The 19,005-nt window shown below is 40.6% G+C and overlaps 1 protein-coding gene across 4 annotated transcripts in view; it reads left to right on the forward strand.

Annotated features, from left to right (window-relative positions):
- LOC116918429 (metabotropic glutamate receptor 2) overlaps positions 1–18,544 on the forward strand; it is a 32,702-nt gene extending 14,158 nt beyond the window's left edge. For 2 of the 4 annotated variants that reach the window (XM_045167976.1, XM_045167974.1), the window contains exons 17-18: positions 18,041–18,122; positions 18,190–18,544. In XM_045167976.1, the coding sequence (XP_045023911.1) occupies positions 18,041–18,122; positions 18,190–18,491 (384 nt within the window). In that variant the 3' untranslated portion in view covers positions 18,492–18,544. Of the gene's footprint in view, positions 1–595; positions 927–7,118; positions 7,477–7,553; positions 7,696–8,669; positions 8,825–8,922; positions 9,094–10,644; positions 11,042–11,290; positions 11,353–11,416; positions 11,530–11,696; positions 11,804–11,923; positions 12,074–13,079; positions 13,214–13,622; positions 13,794–13,867; positions 14,187–16,791; positions 16,908–16,980; positions 17,136–17,255; positions 17,392–18,040; positions 18,123–18,189 lie in introns of those variants that run through there. The other 2 variants (XM_045167978.1, XM_045167975.1) reach the window with 2 other exon arrangements.
- Positions 18,545–19,005: the final 461 nt, after the last annotated feature.

Here is a 19,005-nt window from a genome sequence, read left to right on the forward strand (position 1 = left end):
ACACGCCAATAGGAACGTGAATGGCAGTCCTTGGGCAAGAAATGTTTTCAAGACGTTTGGATCGATAGGCTCTAAAAAAACTTGACGAAAAATAGCTGCTAATGACAGTACTCGTGCGCAATTTGATCTATAAGAACCTCTTAGATTTCCATAATCAATAACTTTTGAATGTGCACAAACGAGTTAAGAATCAAACATTTTCCAGTCAAATAAATTAAACATTCGAACCCGCAGTAAAAAAAAGAGGGGAAATCTTAAAAGAATCATTAGCTCATTTGTTTGATTTAACAAAAAAGGGGGAGGGTTTTAGTCACGAATGCAACGTAGCATTCCCAGTTTGTCCGTCTTCCGTTAGATGAGCAATTAGAGACCATTAGCTTATCCTGGCTGGCAAATTGAAATGCAATGTCTTGTGATACACCGAGGAAAGCCCCTTTCCTTGTTTTGTTCCATGAATGTTTAATCTGCTTATCCACATTTTGTATTTTTACCTGGACGTATATGGAGCTTGCGCGTCGTAAACGATCCTACCGAAATTCAACGAAGCTTGTCTGTGTCTAGCAAGGACATCGGGGGATGCGCTACGGAACGATACGTCAGACAAGGCCAGTTCCAGCTGATTCTCTGAACGGGAAACACCTGCTCCAATTCGTGCCCGTCTTTGTTTTTCTGATACCGTTTTTGCACCTGCATTGATCGCTATGATTTCATTTTAAGTGAAAGTGATTCCTTCTATTGTATGGTGTCATTCAAGTGGTGTTGATACATTTAAACTTAATTGATATATTTTTTTTAAAACAAACATCTGATGGATACAACAAGAGTCGATAAAGCCATTGACCAGCAGCATTTCTTAAGATGGTAGTGTCTTTCGCTTTAGTGTGCATCGCTGCTGACCATCGACATTTGATCACACGTCGACATCGGTAATTTTTAATCGAACTGCAGTTTTCTTATCTGCATTATTTATTCTTCGTCTGAGTGCGCCGTGAAAACTGCCTTATCGTGAAACCTTTTTCAGTTCCTATTTCATTATTCATAGAATAGATGGCGACGACGTTAATGATTGTTGCAAACGGAATCTCGTCGCACGATGGAAGGCTTCTTTAGCCTTTCCTCTTAAGTCTTACGGTTTTCCATATTCATTCGTGGGCTCTTTTATTGGCTGAAAGACATTCGGTATACCATTCGTTCTCTTCTAAAAGGTGTCAATAGGAGAGGCCAAAATTTAAATCGACGGATGATGCAACGAACGTAGAGGCACCTGCCAACGCGTTAAACACGGAGGAAATCCGTGCAAGTTGATGTCTGGTAAATAATCGAGAAGAAACAATAGTAACCGATATCAAATTTCTCGCTAAGGGCGAATACGCTTTAATGAATTTTCTTTTCTTTTTGCGTTGTTTTTCTTCGTTGCGTCATTGTTTGTCTTCCACATCTTGATGCTCATTAGCAAAGTCTTTGTCAGAGTTGGAAGCCAGCACGCTAATTCACAAGTGCACGTAGAAACGGTGATGAATATTGCCATGATAATCAGCAACTGTATAGAAAAGACATGATTCGTCGCAAGTGAAACTTACATAAAGAAAGACTATACCAGACTTTCTATATGCATTTTCCGAAAACTAAACAAAAAACGACGAACAGTTCTTGACGATGAACCTGACAATCTACTTTTTTGGCTCGTTATACAAAGACAAACTAAGTAAGTTTTGTTTAAATTTCCTAGACCCACCGTGTAACGGAGATAAATTAGCTCCGGGAACTCTGTAACTTTTATTATTATTATATATAGTATATTTTTTTTTACACCAAGTCTCTGCAGGCTAAGGGAAGGAACTTAACAACGCGATAAAATGGGAGGCTATCCTTTGGCTAGCCCAGACAAAGTTATATAGTTTATACATGCGAGAAGAGGGATCTTCAATAGAAGAAAAAGATCTCCAAGAAAATGGCTGCGATTATTGATTCTTCTTCGCACTATTTGACACCGTTCATTCAATCATAGCCTTCAAAAATAGAGTAATCTCAATTGCGATTTATCATGCACTTCCTTTACATTATAAAAAAACCCAAATAAAAACATATTTCTTTTCTATACTATTAGAAAATCCTTTCGTCCGTACGCTGACGGTTAATGGAACATGCTGAAGAATTCCCTAAAGCCTCCATTCTTCCAATTTTGTTAGATACATTAATAAGCCCTCTGAGCTATAAGCGTGCCATCCTATTTACTTTTATGCAAATAAATTCACGAGCAAACGTTCTGCCAGCTATACTCATGTCCTCATAACTATATAATACAGAGCCATGGGAAGGACGTATTACATGCTGTATTGCATTGAATGGTCAATACTTGCCCGCCTCAAGGTCTACAAAATTTTCCTGTTTCTTTATTTTCATATGATTTTCTTTTATTCTGAGTGAAGGACAAAAGCACTATCGGCGTTATCGAATCAACAATTCATCGTAAATGTCGTGTATGTGCGTATATACATACACACACACACACAAAGAAGTAGATCATTTCTCGATTGATTCGATTGTGAATCTTCCTGTAGCTCAATCGATCCTACCATCGAAACGCAATCGAAATCTCGTAATACAGGGTGGTATACTAGCACGATACACAGTTGATCCAACACGTGATGTTGTGAGCCAGCAATTTGTCTATCCAAGTCGATTTGAAACCTTGAAAAAAATGAATCAAACGCCACTATATACTATAGGACTATAAGCAATCAAATTTTCAAATGACAACATATAGACGTATATGATGGGCGTGTTGCGTGAGGCGCAAAATCAATCGAGCGTAGCCTAGAAAAACACCGTATGTATAGGTATACATGTACGCGCATAAAGCTTAATATGTAGGAGTTGACGATAGTTGACGTGTCTCTCCATCAAACTAATGGCATACATAATACAGGCTATCAAGCAGACAGAAAGTGAAATAACATTTCGGGTGAAAGCCTCGTCAGAATGCCTTATCATCCACATAGCAGTCCGTTCGCTATACAGGGCGTGGTGGATCACGTCGACTTTTCAATTGTAGAGCCCCAATTGTTCCTGGGAACAATACGCGGCGTTGAGGTGTGTCTGAAAATATTAGACCAGATATAAAACGATGACAGTCCATTAGTGCTGCAGAAGGTTATCCGTATAGCATTCAGGAAATGAAGGCGAGTCCCATTTTTTCTTTATTGTATTCATTAAACGAACATCAAGATTAATTCGAAATGAATGTATAAAGACACCTGGTGGTGGCTTGATCATTGACCTCATTTTCTAAAACACAGCGAAGACAAAGATGAAGTAAAGCTAGCGAAGAAAATCCGTTGGCTGCGCGGATCGAGATTAATTCTCAACAATTATATGCCTGGCAGCATCGTCAAAGGCTGGTTATGTCATTTTTCTGCAATCACGAGCTGACATTCGAGCAGCAAAGGGCATTGACGTGTGTTAACGTTACACCCAGATCCTGCGTGACACTCAAACTTCTCTCATTTTCTGCTGTTTGCTTTTTTTTATCCTTACAAAAGACGGCTGTATGATTAACTGGAGAATGGCATCAGCATTTTTTTGGGTTAAAATTATGTGACGAAAAAAGAAACGTTAAAGAAATAAAGCAGAGAAGCGAAAGAATGCCCTGCTGATTACTTGACTAAACGATTCAAAAATTTCAATTCATTCGTGCAGAAAATTCGGCTCTTTCCTCATAAGTTTTACAAGGAAAGAAAACATTATTTATAACCTGGATTTTATCGATGAAACGTTAACTAGTGATGGCTATTTGCCAAACACGGAGAATCACACAAAATTCGGCTACCCGCCAATCACCATCGGCCGTGAAGATGAAGGGCAGGCGATATGACCCTGTGTGTATAATTTAGTGGGGCATAAATTCCTGCTTACGAGCTTACATTTAGTGGCCCCGACAACAATGGCATCAAAAAGAGGAACAAGACCTTGCCAATTTTTTTTCTTCTCACCATTTGTGTATGGGAAGGGACACGCTACTTTCCGGCCACTGTAAACTATACCGGCCAAGTCGTTCATAGTCTTCACTTCAAATTGCTGGACATGTGAAACGGCGATGGTCGACTGGTTTTCACGATACATTTACGTCACGATGATCTTTCGTCAGTTACTACCGTCAAAATAGCCTCAACATTTTTATTATTTCTACTTCCTACGTCGAATCTTGTAATCCAGACGGATGTGATCCAGCGCGAAAGTTGAGATCACAAAACGATATGATGGAATAAGAATAGCTCAGATGTACTACGTAGAAGTAATTACGTATAATAGATTAATTAAGGTATGTCGAAGACGCAACGGTAATGAAGATGACTTATTGTAAAAAGATCTGTATTCCCACTAACGTCATTACGTCACGCTCAATTAGGACAGACTTGTAAAAGTCCCGAAATAACTCTTCGTTAATATCTTTTTAGAAACGACCTGTTATCTTAAAGAATTAACAGATATTATGTTGATATAACAAATCAATGACCAACCCCAAAACAAAATTGATTTTATGGTCCGCAATCTGTCGAGAAGTTTTGCGTTAGCACTTTGGCTACGTGACGGTCGTGACGTCATAGACTGTTCATTTATGTGCGTGTGGCAGTCACGAAGACGACAGAAAGTTTTTAGCTAACGAGAAGAAGTCTGCCGACAGTTCGGTCAAGTCAGACCCCAAGCCATTATCATATTAATGCGTTTGAGTCATGGTTGTTGACGTTAACTAGGCCGTGTTACAAATAGGGCCGACATTTGATGCTCATCCGAAAACTTTGGGTTGACATCGTCATTTCTTAGAATCTGAAACCGTGCAGAAAGGAGATGGGAAATATTAAAAAAAAAAAAAGAGAGTTTGGGTATTTATTCATGAATAACTAGCGCCTACACCGAGCGAAGGAAAAAGACGAGAAATGATTTAGGTTTACACGCATTTTTTTAAAATTGGGTTATCAAAGCAAGATGCCTGTGCATCACTCAGATGTTTATATGTTGAATCGTTCCTGTGGGTTGCACAAGTGAATTCAATCCCATTTATTTTTTTTGGCAGTTTTGAATCTAAACTTTCAAATATGAGTAGAGTCGTATATATACTCTATGGCCCCAGTGCGTTTGATGTGTACAAGGCAGTTCCATTAGAAACCTGCCAGGAGACGATCGATAGCTACTTTTACATGTTTTCATTTTATCTCATCTTCCAGCGTAGTTGATTTGGTTGAAACGTCTTTTTTCGATTTAGCATCAGACCATTTATGAAGGCAGAAGAAAAACCAAACGAAGCGTTATATTTAATTTGAATATGTAAACACAGTCCGGAGCCCATTTTGAATTGCATTTTGCGTCTACGCTAAAAAGTATAGGGTATTCCAAGAAACATTTTGTTCATATCCTTCCGAATGCGTTGCGGCCAAGGGCCCCATTTTCGACTATTGATGATGACGCAATGTCACGTTGCGAGCGTACGTTTAAAAAATCCTGGATTAATCTAGTTCAATTTTTTGGAATATCTACGCATCGAATTACATTGAAATATATTTGACGAATCAAAACGCTTCAGCAAAATCGCCAACTTTTCGATGTAACCGCATTTGCTTTTTTTTTTTCCAACGTCATGGGCGATGCGCATAAACGAAAAGTTGTAGAAATTTCACAATCCGCCGAGACCAAACTCGTTTTTTTTTTTTTTCATTCTTCCCTGCTGCTCGCACGTGTTACATAGATGGAAAAGTGCGCTTCACATTATTCAAATCGAGTTGCAGTAACTGTTTATCAAATCACACGTTTCAAGGGAGGGCAACTCAGGAAATCAAAAAGAAGCTGTTGACGCTGCTCATAAAAAGGTACGGTCACTAGAAAGCCATATATATGTATCCAGAGCAAACCAAGAGTTGTTGTTTTTTTCCTGCTCCCGAAGCATTAGAACAACGCGTGCAATTTATGGCTTTGCGTCTACGTGATTCCGGTTATTCTTACAAACACAACCCGGATTTACAAGTAAATAACACCGGTGCTATAGATCACAAGTTTCAAATGATGAAGATGATGTTGAATCATGTCGGGAAAGGGAAAAAATAGTAACAACCAGAATTGCATTTTATTTTAAATGCCCATCTCAAATTTTCTTGTTTTTAAGTGATGGTGTACGTGCACGAACGGCCCTTTTTTTCCCCGCTTTTCGGGCCGGACGTATCAGCACGTGGTATCGTAGGAAACAAGCTGTCCCGAGACGTGAAGGATCGAGCCACCCCTCCCTTTCGGAGCATTGGCAGAGTCGATTTATACGTTCCCACGAGTATATGACGAACACTGGAACGAGATAGACGGCATTTTATCGTAGCAGTGACACATTTTGCGAAAAAAAACAAAACAAACAGCGGATATTCTAAGATTACTTATCCGGAGCTCGCGATTTTTTAAAATAATAGAAGGAGAGTGTTGTGCATAGCATTTTGAATGGCAAAGATTTTTTCTTGTGTTTTAGTTATTGTAAGAAACAGAGTCACGCGTGTCAGGGTGATATTCAACAATGCTATTTGAAGCTTTTTTTGCATGGACGCTCAGATTGAATTTTGTTTGACATTCAGGAGACGTCCAACCAGCGGATGGAATTGAATCCAACTCAAAGTGGCGATACAAATTGAATTTTTCTTGCAAACTTATATCGATGCCATGCTTTTATGTAGGACGCCTGCTGTTGCGTAAGATGTCGGGTACAGTGCACGCGTGTGCAAAAAAAAAAAAGGTCGGGCACAGAAACTGCTCATTAAAGTAGAGTGAATGGCAAAATGAGATCCATCAACGTTGAAACAAGCGAATGAAATGAGAAAACTTTCAACTTGGCGTAGCATTTTGTCCGCTCCGCTAATGGCATTTGGGTAATTTGAAAGTAATGATGGTGCATCTATGCCCACGTGAATTCATCCTCAACCTGGCCCCCACTTTGCCCTTTCAACCGACTTGCACGTTCTTCCGAGCAATTCATTTATGAATTTTCAGGGTTAGATTTTTTTTTAAAGGCTTGCCAATGAAGAATGTCATTAAATAAACAATGTTTGGTTAGTTTCGATTTGAATATTAACACAATTTCTACATAGGCGCAGCTGCTGCGTCGTCCGTGACAACAGAAGAGCCTGATGGTTCCAAATCAAAGGGCAGACGGATCAAGTCAAAGAGCAAAGTAGAAACAGTAGACATCAACGAAGAGTTCAAAAAAAGCAAAAGGAATTCATCGTGATGGGCCCCTGGTGTTTCTTTGTAATGATGGCCATATCGCCATTGCTCGTCTACAGTCGAACCCAGGTGTCAAACTCCAAGTTGGCCTTCAATTTCACATGGCCAACTAAAAAGGCCTCAGAAGTGGAAGGTGATCTCATCCTCGGTGGTCTCATGATGGTCCATGAAAGACACGAAGACATCACCTGCGGGCCTGTCATGCCGCAAGGCGGCATTCAGGTAACACATTTTCTTTCACGAGTTATTGGAAAATAAATTCATTGCAAACGTTTGAAAAAAAATATATTTATGAAAAGGCCTTGGAAACGATGTTGTTCACCATCGATCAAATCAATCCGATCCTGTCCAGCACGGTCGGCTTCACTATCGGAGCTCACATCCTGGACGATTGCGACAAGGACACGTACGGACTGGAACAGGCCGTCGCTTTCATCAAAGGTACAGTGGACAAAGAAATGGTGGGACAAAGAAAGTTGTAGTATCAGTTTCTCCCTACACGAGACACACACACAAGAACTATACACAGGTGAAATGAATAGTCTAGTCTAACAGGCCATTACGTAACGGTCCGGTCAGTTGTTCCTATGTTGAACATACAAATTTATGGCATACGCATACTTCTACGCTTACATGTATTATGTCCTATTGCTAGCAATATAATTGGAAGCTTTATTGGCGATGAGGCAGTCGAGTCTATAATGAGGTTTGAAATTCTATTCCTACTCCCGTCATTCACGAGCAAAAATCACGACGAATAAAGACAAACAAAAGAAAGTGATACGATAGTTGTCTCTACCCGTATGTACGGTCAACGGACGACAAATCACGACGTGATGACACTTCACAGCCAATTTTTCGTAACTTGAATTTCATGTGACAGATTTATAAATTGGAATTCTATCGGGAATCTTCTCGAGAATGACGTAATCCGACACATGATGTGCATTATTTAGTACATGTTTGATGCGCATCAGTTACTAGATTACTGCTACAACTGTAATGGGTTAAATGCAGTGTTAAGTCCCCATATATTGAGGTGGGACCACCTGAAATCCTACAGTCTCTAAAGTGCTGGGTGCACTCGGTTGATTGTTTGAGCAAACTATTCGATACTATCCGAGGCTTAGTCTATAAGCTTTTTGGCGTGAAGGAGAACTCACCCAGTGACTCTCTCTCTTTGAATTTTGGCCACTCACGCAGTGGGACTTCACTAAGTGGAGCAGCATGTGCACTTAAAGTAGGGGATGGGAGCCAAAAAAGGGGGGAAGAAGAAATACACGCTTGCGGAAGGAAGTTTATCGACATCCGACAGGGAAAATCTCATCCTCATTCAAGAGAATTACAGAATATAAAAGTGCATTTGGTCTGTATGTATTCAAATGATTCAGTTGGTGATGCTATTATCCGTATAGGTTCCATTAGCAATATCGATGACACGGAATACAAATGTCTGGATGGAACTGTACCGGACGTGAGGAACAAAGTTATTTCGGGTGTAGTAGGCGCGTCATCTTCGGGAACGTCCATCCAAGTGGCAAATCTTTTGCGACTCTTCAAAATCCCCCAGGTGATTCATCCTTTTCCCCCGTATATCCGGTGTGTTTATTATTAACGACAAACATAACACTTCCTTTTGTGTTTTGACGTTTTGCTGGCTATTCAAAGGTTTCCTTCTTCTCGTCGAGTCCCGAACTGAGTAACAAGCAACGCTTTGAATATTTCACGCGGACAATTCCGTCCGACCATCACCAAGTAATGGCCATCGTCCAGATGATTCGTTTCCTCAAATGGACCTACATTTCCATCCTCTACGAAGAATCCACGTATGGTATCAAGGTAAACATCACAACCCTCGTGCACAATACTTTCAATGTTTACTCATCCACCAGCCATTGATGCCGAAATGCGTTATCGATTTGATCGACGAGTAAACCTTTGCCAAGAAACCATCAATAAATTTCGATGAAGCTGTGCAAGGCAGGGAAATTGAAGACTTTTCCTCGCCGCCTTTTTTAACTAGCGAAGAAAAAAATGCAAAACATCGTGAGCTGAAGGCCAAGCTTTAACTTTGATGTGACATCTTTGAAAATACGAAACATAACAAAAGGCGTCGAATATACGTAAGATGTTGTTTGTTTGACTGTGATGCAATGTGATCTTCCGGATGTGCATCAAACATCTGTGTGATCAACATACGCCCACATTTTCCCTACCAGAAACTTGAAATCCTTTTCAGTGTTGATTCCCTCTCTTGTATAATCAACCGTATGGTCTTATATTGATCTAGAATTTTGGGACACGTATGGAATTGTCACCCAAGTTGGATAAATTGAGATCCTATCACGATCGCTTCATTTTTTTCTTCTTCTCCGTGGGCGTACGTTTCACGCAGCCATCCGGAATACCTCTCACATTGTATATACGACTTCTGAGAAGTTTCTTTTTGAGCTTGGCCAGGGAAATATCAGCTGAATTGTCACGCCCGGTTTTATGTTCTATCCGGGGTTTTCAGAACCGAGCACTCGGCACCATTAACCGTGTGAGGCTCTCCCAAAGAGATTGTTTGGCATATTGTTCCCCCTTTGATACATAAAAGTTCGTTCTACTGTTACTTTCATCCAAACAAAAAAAATGCTTGTCGATGGGAAGAGGCGTAAACATTTCATCTTTGCCAACTGTGGATCGATGCAGTTGTTAACCTCGTCAATTGATTAGACTGCCTAGGTACTCGAGTAAAATTTAATCAGGTTTATTCCTTTTCTCGCGAAATAGATTGTGCCAAATCGTTTGGTCCATTTAGGAAATTGTTGTGACGTAAGAGCGTAAACAAGAGCAAAACAAAACACTGCTTCGTATGAAAAGGTAGATTAATAATTTAGTTTGTTCAACAAAGCCGTACATCTTGAAAAAATGTACGGCAACAGAGTGATGGTTGTTAGACGTGGATCGTTGCTCTGTTTTGCTTCGGGGCACGTGATCGAACACGTCAAACGGCTTTGATCAATAGTGATCAAGTGAGCCAATATTTGTCTGCAAGCCAATATACTTCCGTCTCTATGAAAAAAAACAGAAAGTCCAAACGCATCCATTTTCGATAGGCCTTCAGTGTCACTCGTCAATGAAGTGTATTATGTTACATCGTGGTTTTATTTTCATGGGGTAGTATCCAAGCTTCATACACTATCCAAAAATATGTTTACAATACCAAGAAGATCAACCCCACAGGCTTACAGAGTACTTGATGGATGATGCCACTCGATCCATCTCTGAGACTAGCCTACGGTTATGAGCTGGCAAAGGGAAGAGGATTCTTTTGTAGTTCTATCCATCAATGTTGACCACATGATCAAGCAATGTCATCAACACACCCACACTTATTAATCACAGGCATTTGAGGAACTGGAAGTGCTGCTGGCCAAGAACAACATTTGTATCGCTGTCAAGGAGCGGTTGGTGAAGGATTCGGGCGTGGCCGGCGAAGCGGCCTACAATGGCATCGTTCAAAAGTTGAACTCGAAACCAAAAGCGAAAGGTGTCATCATTTTCGGGTCGGATCAGGAAGTGTCGGGAGTGATGCGAGCCGTTCGACGCAACAATCTGACGGCCAATTTCAACTGGATAGGATCTGATGGATGGGCTGGCCGGCTGCTCGTCTCCGAAGGCAACGAACCAGAAGTCGAAGGCACTTTGGCTTTTCTTCCGCAAGCTCACCCCGTTAGGGGATTCGATAATTACTTTCTTTCGCTCACGCCGCTCAACAACAAACGCAATCCCTGGTTCATTGGTGAGTCTTTATAGCGAAAATTATTCTTTCTTCTTTCTTTCCTTTTCACGTTAGCTGCCTTCTCTTATTATACCGGATTCATTTCTCGAGGGGGATGACTTCCCCTGTCTCGAAATTGTCTTTAACCACGTTATTCTACCGTTGTTCTTTGTTTCACCATCCAATTAATTGCTTAGCAGTGGCATTAATTAAGATTGGAATGGGCTTGACAAATCGTGCAGCTTAATGTTTAGCCTTTTTTTTCGAAAGAATTCTGGGAGAACCATTTCCAATGTCGGTACCCATCCAGTCCACCAACTCCTTACAATCAGGTAATCAATAGAATGGGATACGATGAAATGTAAATGAATTGGATCGGTACTTCACCTTTTATAGGATTGGCATCGGACGTGCACCGGTCAAGAGAAACTCACGCCCGAAAGCGTCGAATTCGAAGGCCAACTGCAATATGTTTCCGACGCCGTCTTGGCCTTCGCCAATGCTTTCAAGTACGTACTAAATCTAAACGCAATAAAAACGTCAAAACGAAGGAAACGAAAAACTTTTTCAGAGATAAATAACATAAATGTCGTAACCGAGGCGATCATATAAACTAAATTAAGTTTCTAACACCGACTTGATCGCACCATTTGTTTTTCTTATGTCTGTTCATCAGAGACATGCATCAGACGTTATGTCACGGCCGTAAGGGTCTCTGCAAAGAAATGGTTCCTATTGACGGTAGCGAACTGCTCAAGTATCTCAGAAGAGTCGAATTCACGGGTAAATATTTGCAATCAACCCTTTCGTAAATTACGAGAAATAAAGGCTGTCCTTTATTAGATAAATACGCAATTTACTACTAATTTCGTGAATCCATAATGCTAATCTTTTTGCTAACAGGATTGAGTGGCGATCGTTTCCAATTCGACGATTTCGGAGATGGACCTGCTCGTTATGATCTCATTCATTTCAAGCAAGTCTCGCCCGGTCGATATCGAAGGCTCCGCATTGGTGAATACCACTCTGGTCAACTGAAGCTCGATACGAACGGTATGTATTTGCCTTTCTAGTACGTGAGGTTTGATACCACCTTTTTAGATTATACACACACAAAACTAAACATGCAGCAAAAGCGTGAGTAAAGAAAGACTAGAGAAAGGCAGGATGATTACAAGACGAGACATTATCCACTCTTCTAATGAAACGACTTTTCTTCCATTACCTGAAGCATTGGCTTTCGTACTGTGCTGTGTGCATCATGGCGGTGTAGTGAGCATTGCTGATCTCTGTTGACTAGCCTTCTTGTCCAAATTTTCATTCAGCTTAGGTAATATAAAAAGGAAAACATGTGTTTATTATTATTATTTACTTGGTTTAGCTGGACAAGAAATTCAGCAACGTTTTTACCGGGCTTGTTTGTCATTATCGTAAAGTTCTATTTCGATTATGTTAGTGGAGCTAAGCCCTTTGATTTTCGCTTTGGGAAATTAACTTATTGTGATTGGTTAATTCCAAAACCATAATGGCGGATGGAGACGGAGAAGGGAGGGTAAGAATTTTCCGAGAAAAATAACCACCCAACCACCCAAATCTCCCTTTTCATCACGTGGTTTGGGTTGGGAATTCGGACTAGACACGCATGTCGCTATTCATTTGTTTGTTTTTCGAAGGAGGGTAATGTCGACCTTGGAAAAGGGTGAACATTTCGATGGTGGCTTCTTTGAATTTTGAGGGTAGTGGTTAGCAAAGGAAAAATATGGAAATTTTTCTTTATTCTTTCTAAAGAATCAAAAAGACATCATTCAGTTAGGTCGTTGTCCTTCCCCAGATTCGGACGCGTCGTAAAGATCTCACTGATCAGGAAAATTTGGCGCGATATGTGCAGCCATTTTGGAAAGTTTTCTTTTTTTGTGAGTTGGCTTGGTGATTTAGCACTATTGACTATTTACTTTGAGTCCTCAACGTAGGTGACCTTTTAGTATAATTTAGATGTAATAGTGGGCACAAAGCAATGTTATATTTTCTGTATTTTGTTTGCAATATGTGCAAATAAAAGAGCTACGATTCCGAGGCGATCGGACAACGCCACCAGAATCCATTTGCAGTCGACCGTGCAACGCGTCACAGGCGAAAAAGTACGTGGAAGGCGAAGGATGTTGCTGGACGTGCGTCGAATGCGTTCTCTATCAGGTAATGTTACGCTTTATCATATATATTTTTTTTAGCTATTTGCGATACGCTGGAGGATATTGGCTTTGTGTGATTTCTGCTTGATTGTATAAAATAGCCAAATGGCTGCTTTTTCATGGGACAAAAAGACGTTGGCGGGAAAACGTGGTCGAAGATCAGATTGAATTCCCACCAGACGTTACTGCATGATGTTGTATATATTCATTTGGGGAGTCGGGAAATGGTGTCGTTTCAAGTAAAGTAAGGAAAAGATAGCACAGCAGAGCTTATTCAGTTTGCTTTCGTACGGCATTAGAAGAATTTGGTTCGATTTGGATCATTGTGTCCGATCGATTGCTGAAAGCAAATACGAGGAAACAACCATGCCCACGCCATCTGGAAGATCATTCGATTTTTATTTCTGAAATAGATCCGTAATCTGGATGACGAGACGCAATGCTCAGCTTGCCCGCTAGGCACTCTTCCCAATGCGGAACGGAGTCAATGTCTATCCATCCCTGAGGTTTACCTTCGACCTGACACCGGATGGGCCATTGGAGCCATGTCTTTTTCGGCTATTGGTATCCTACTTACCTTTGCAGTAAATACCACCTTTATTTTTAAATTCAAAATGCATAAAGAAAAACGAATGAAAACGCTAATTGAACCTAACAGGTTTTAGGTGTGTTTTTGCAACACAATGACACGCCAGTGGTGAGAGCATCTGGACGAGAATTGAGTTACGTCCTGCTCAGTGGCATCCTTCTCTGTTACATGGTCTCCTTCCTGTTTGTTCTGCGACCAACGGACATTGTTTGCGGAGTCCAGCAGACGGCCATTGGCCTTTGTTTCAGCGTCGTTTACGCCGCATTGTTTACCAAAACAAATCGAATCGCCCGCATTTTCCGTGGTGGCAAGAAATCCGCAGGGCGACCGGGACTCATCTCACCCAAATCTCAATTAGTCATCTGTGGCTTCCTAGTCACTGTCCAAGGTTAGATTTTATTTCATCTACATTTTAGCAATAGAATTATCAAGTCTCTTATATTGTAAGAAATGAACGGATAGGGCGTGGGATACAGCTATTGGCCTTAAAAATCAGTGAGAATTTTTTGGTTGTCCCGGAAGTTCTGGGACAGACACAGATGATTCATGGCGTTTCTCCAACACACCCTGGGAGTGACATTTGCAAAGGCTTGAAACAAAAGAACAATGGGAATAGGGAAGGAACATAATCGATCGCTTTTAGCCTGAAGTCTGCCCAGTGCACGTATCGGTTGCATCTTGACGTTAATGGATATCTTGAGTAGGATAGGAATCGACGGCCTCTGGTCAACCAACTAAAATGTGGACGGCTAAATTCGACGACACTTAATTATCCCCAGATTCGATCCATTCGTATTTCGCGCTGCATTGCCTCCAGATAGGCGTCACATGATAAAAATTCGGGAAGCTCTCTATTTAGATTGGGAAGTGCGGTTAAGCTGCAGTGTGTTGTCCTATGCGTACATTATTCTGAGCAGATTAGATCATTGATCCAATTAGCAAAATTGTTTATCGAATTCGGCCACGAGGGGAGGGCGAATACTAATTAAACGTCAATTAGGTAGAAATCTAACAAGATTGTTTTTTTCTCAAGTTTGAATTTGGCTGTCTGTTTATTGTTTCTATGTTGAATAGAGGTAAAATGGCGAGTCATTAAATAATTGAACGTTAAGTAAAATCCATATTGATCCTGTATTTTCTTGTGTCCATTTCAAACAGTCGTACATGGTTCCACAGATTAATCATTTTTAACGATTTCGGTTACAGTTCGCTTATGGCGGATGAATTTGAGTAGCGTGACAGTACGGATGGCCCAGCAAATAAAAACTGCCATGTTAAACACAATTGCCGCTAAATGGAATTCGTACGGGCAATAATGACGTAGGCTCCAAAGAACGGGTTGATAGTTCGGTTCGACGAAATAAAGTTTCAGGATATTCTGGATAAAGGTGGCGCAGTTGTAGACACCGATCGACAGTTGAAATTGCGGCCGGATGACGCTGATCGGTAGAGCAAGCCCAATTCCGCTCAATGCGGCGAACGCCATTGTGCAGGGAATCAAGCCGTTGTCAACTGGACAATAGTCATGATACGAGTAGGCTGTATCCATGGCGATCAGACAGGTTGCTAAGAGGACCATCTTTTTAAAATTGAAGATTTTACGCGCTTTTGCTTTAAATGCCTTTAAATCCATCGCGGTAGAATAGCAGAGCACAGCGTAGAATTACATTTCTTGTTATTCTATTCACGTTGATCTTTGACAAAGAGAAGTAGCAAACAGCCTAGAGCTAAAATGTGTGTTATTTGTAACGTTAAATCTCGAAATAGCTGTTCATGGTATTTTCGTTTTAAATACGTTGGGATTTTTCGTACTCTGTTCTTTCAATATGTTTACGTTAATTTAACTATTCAGTGCCTTTCAAGAGTTTTAAGAAATTTGTGTTACGGGAATAAACTTTGCACAGGGCACGTGTTTGGGTTGGCCGGTTTTATCCGTCCGGATAGTTGTTGGTGGACTTGGAAATTTCATCAATGTCCTAGGGCTCATTGAAAAAGTTTCTACCAAGCGTGGCGAGGCTAAAGTTTCATTTTGAATATTGCACCATGTTATTACAAATGCAAAGCTTTTCAACCTTTTTATTCTTACGGGGTCTTTCTGCACGACGAGATCTCGGGCAAGTTTCAAAGAGAAGTCCGATCGGTAGATGGCACCACTAGTTCCAAAGCGAGTAAAAAAAATTCGTCGCATTTCTAATTCGGCTTTCTTGTTCGCAATTGCGTAACGTAAAAAAAAACTACTTTTCCAAGGAAAGTGGGCAGGAAACGTATTTCATTATTTAAGGTGCGTCGCACAGCTTTTGTAAGTAACAAAAAAAAAAAGAAAAGAAAAAGAAAGTGGAAACTGAGATCTTCGGGCTCCGAGCTTTTAGTTTCACCCAATGTCTAATGCTAACCTACACATTCTACGATGGATATAAATGTATTTACCCCTATTCTGAATAATTACTTACTTTGCTTTGCCCCCCTTTTTTGCGCATTTGCATTTGCTTCATAGAATCGGGTAGAGTAACGATTGTCAAGCTATTAAAGAAATCCTTGCATCTTAGAATTCTGGAGGAATGGGTTGATGTTTTTCGCAGAGAAGGTGGTGTGGCCTAGAGTTCTTCAAAATGTAAACTTGTCCTAATGTTCAGATGTTCCTATGTTGCCGCCGTAAAAGTTTATTTATTCAGCTTGGGGTATAAGTTGGCATTTACGTTGGGTCATCCTTGGCTAACTTTACTCTTATGCGAATTGTTAATACAGCTAAGAACTTGAAAGTTCCGGGCATGGCTCGTCACAGAAAATAACTTTTAAAGGTCTGAAGAAGAATCTGTGAAATTCAAAAGAAAAGTATTCAGATTAGTTTCGCTTACATGCAGAACTACGTATTTTGAAATGGATACTAGACAGGTTTTCAATGGGCGTTCATAGCTTAAAACTAGTAGCATTAATTGCATTTTACTTGTTGTATGATTTTAGATAATTCATAGTTTCAATTGTATGTGTTTTAGGACTCATTTTGCTGGCATGGCTGTGGATTTCACCGTCGGTGGCTAAACACGTTCATCCGACACGTGAAGACAATTTGCTCGTGTGTTCCTCTTTCACCGACGCTTCTTACATGATGGTAAGAAAACAAGTCGATAATCAATTGCTGAAACGTTATTCTATTATTTGATTGATGGCCGATGGATGGACAGGGGTTTGCATATCCGATCCTTTTGATTCTTCTGTGCACCGTTTACGCGGTGGTGACTCGCAAAATTCCAGCCGCTTTCAACGAGTCAAAGTACATTGGGTTCACAATGTACACAACTTGCGTCATCTGGCTGGCCTTTGTGCCCATCTACTTCAGGTCTCTTTTACTCATCCAACTTTTAGAATTTCTCTCTTAATTGCATGTGAAACTCAACGCCATTATTCCTATCGTTTCCTCTTGTTTCAATTCTCTTTTGCATACGACGGCGGATGGCAGTACGGCGAGTCATTTGCCGCTAAGGATCACGAGTATGAGCGTCACCATCAGTCTGAGCGCCACCGTCACGCTGGCCTGCCTCTTTTCTCCCAAACTTTACATCATCATTTTCCACCCGGAACGCAACGTTCGACAAGTAAAAAAACAAACAAAAAAACTCGCCAAATTTGATCCATTTTCCCCGACATTTACCGTTTATTTACTATTACCCTAAAATAATGTGGGCCTAGATCTTTACGTTATGTCAGGATGACCAAGAAAAAGAAAATTCGTTAAGAGGAAGGCGGTCATATATCAGGAAAGGGGTGGAGTGCTGCGGTTTAGGTCTATTGAAAGCGCGAGTTATATGGCGCCGATATGACTCTATTTTCGAGTATTTTTTTGTTTTGTTTTTGAAAGGCGAGTAGCTTTAGAACAGTCTGTCGGTGCCGACTTGGAGAATGTATAGACATATTGACGAGTTCTACATTTTCAACACACACACCGTTAAAGAGGAAAAAGGAGAATGAGAGAAAAAGAAAACTGGTTAACGACATCCATTTGTCAATCAATTGCGGAAGGGCTTCCCAATGTGAACAGAAGCTATTTCCTACCACACGCAACATGACGTATGGAAAACTACAGATAACCCCCCACCCATTCCAATAGCTTATGACCTATACGCAATAGTTAAGCTCCCCAAAAAGAGGAAACGAAAACTAACCCCACTCCCCCCTTTTTTTTCATTACCGATGTTTCAAATTCATTAACTGTGATTTGTTGTACACGGCAATTCTATTTCATAGGCTTTGACTATGCCGACGTCCAAATCATCGGTTCACCACAAAAACTCGAACCAGTCTTCAAACAACGGCCATTTGCTGAATGGTGTGATTATTATTGTTTAAAATTCATTATGGGTGAACAAATAAATGAAGCTTTATCGTTAAATAAGGTGCGAGTAAAACGACAGAATCGGTGAAGGGGCTGATGGCATCGTCTGCTGTCCACCAACCGTCGCCGACGGCTTCGATGTCTTCGTCGACGACGCCGCAACAGCAGATGACATTTCCCGAAGCTCATCTGCAGACGGAAGTTGTTCCAGGCCAGCAGTACGACGGTGACCTTACTGTCAAAGTGATGACCAATAGCGGCACGATTTCCGTTTCTCGAATTCATTTGACGGACAAGATTCATCACTCTGCTATGAACGATAGAAATCATCACCAAACACCTTTTCGACATGTTTCCCTATAGAAAAATGATTTCAACAGGAGAAGACAAAAAAAAAAAGGCCGTGTGTGAGTATTTATCTACGACGTTTTTAGAAATTCATATCTCGCGCGCCTCTAATCCGAAATTGTTTGCCTGTTTCTCTTTGAGTGTGTAAAATCTAATCCAACACCAGTTCTTTTCAAGCTAATGCGCATTGCCTTTTTGTAGGAAAAAGAGAAATGCTGAGGTTGTATAAACATGTTGGCGCTAATTGTACAACTAGAAATGTGCAATTCAACAATCTGTAATAAAAAGTAAGGCCAAAAAAAAAAACACGTTTCATTTTCAGGGTCCGCCAACTTGCCGACGGCAAAACAAAATTGTTTTTATTATTGATTTTAATTCATTTTTATACAGGGAAAGAGTTGTGTCTTCATAGCAAAAAAAACAGGCCTAAATCGTCACATAGTTTATGAAGAAGTTTTGTTCCAGTACCGCCCTTATTAGTTCAGGGTAGCCAGCCGGAACGTAAATATGCCCATTTCTTCTTGACTTT

The sequence above is a fragment of the Daphnia magna genome, linkage group LG1, assembly GCF_020631705.1.
Source record: "Daphnia magna isolate NIES linkage group LG1, ASM2063170v1.1, whole genome shotgun sequence".
Classification (NCBI taxonomy): domain Eukaryota; kingdom Metazoa; phylum Arthropoda; class Branchiopoda; order Diplostraca; family Daphniidae; genus Daphnia; species Daphnia magna.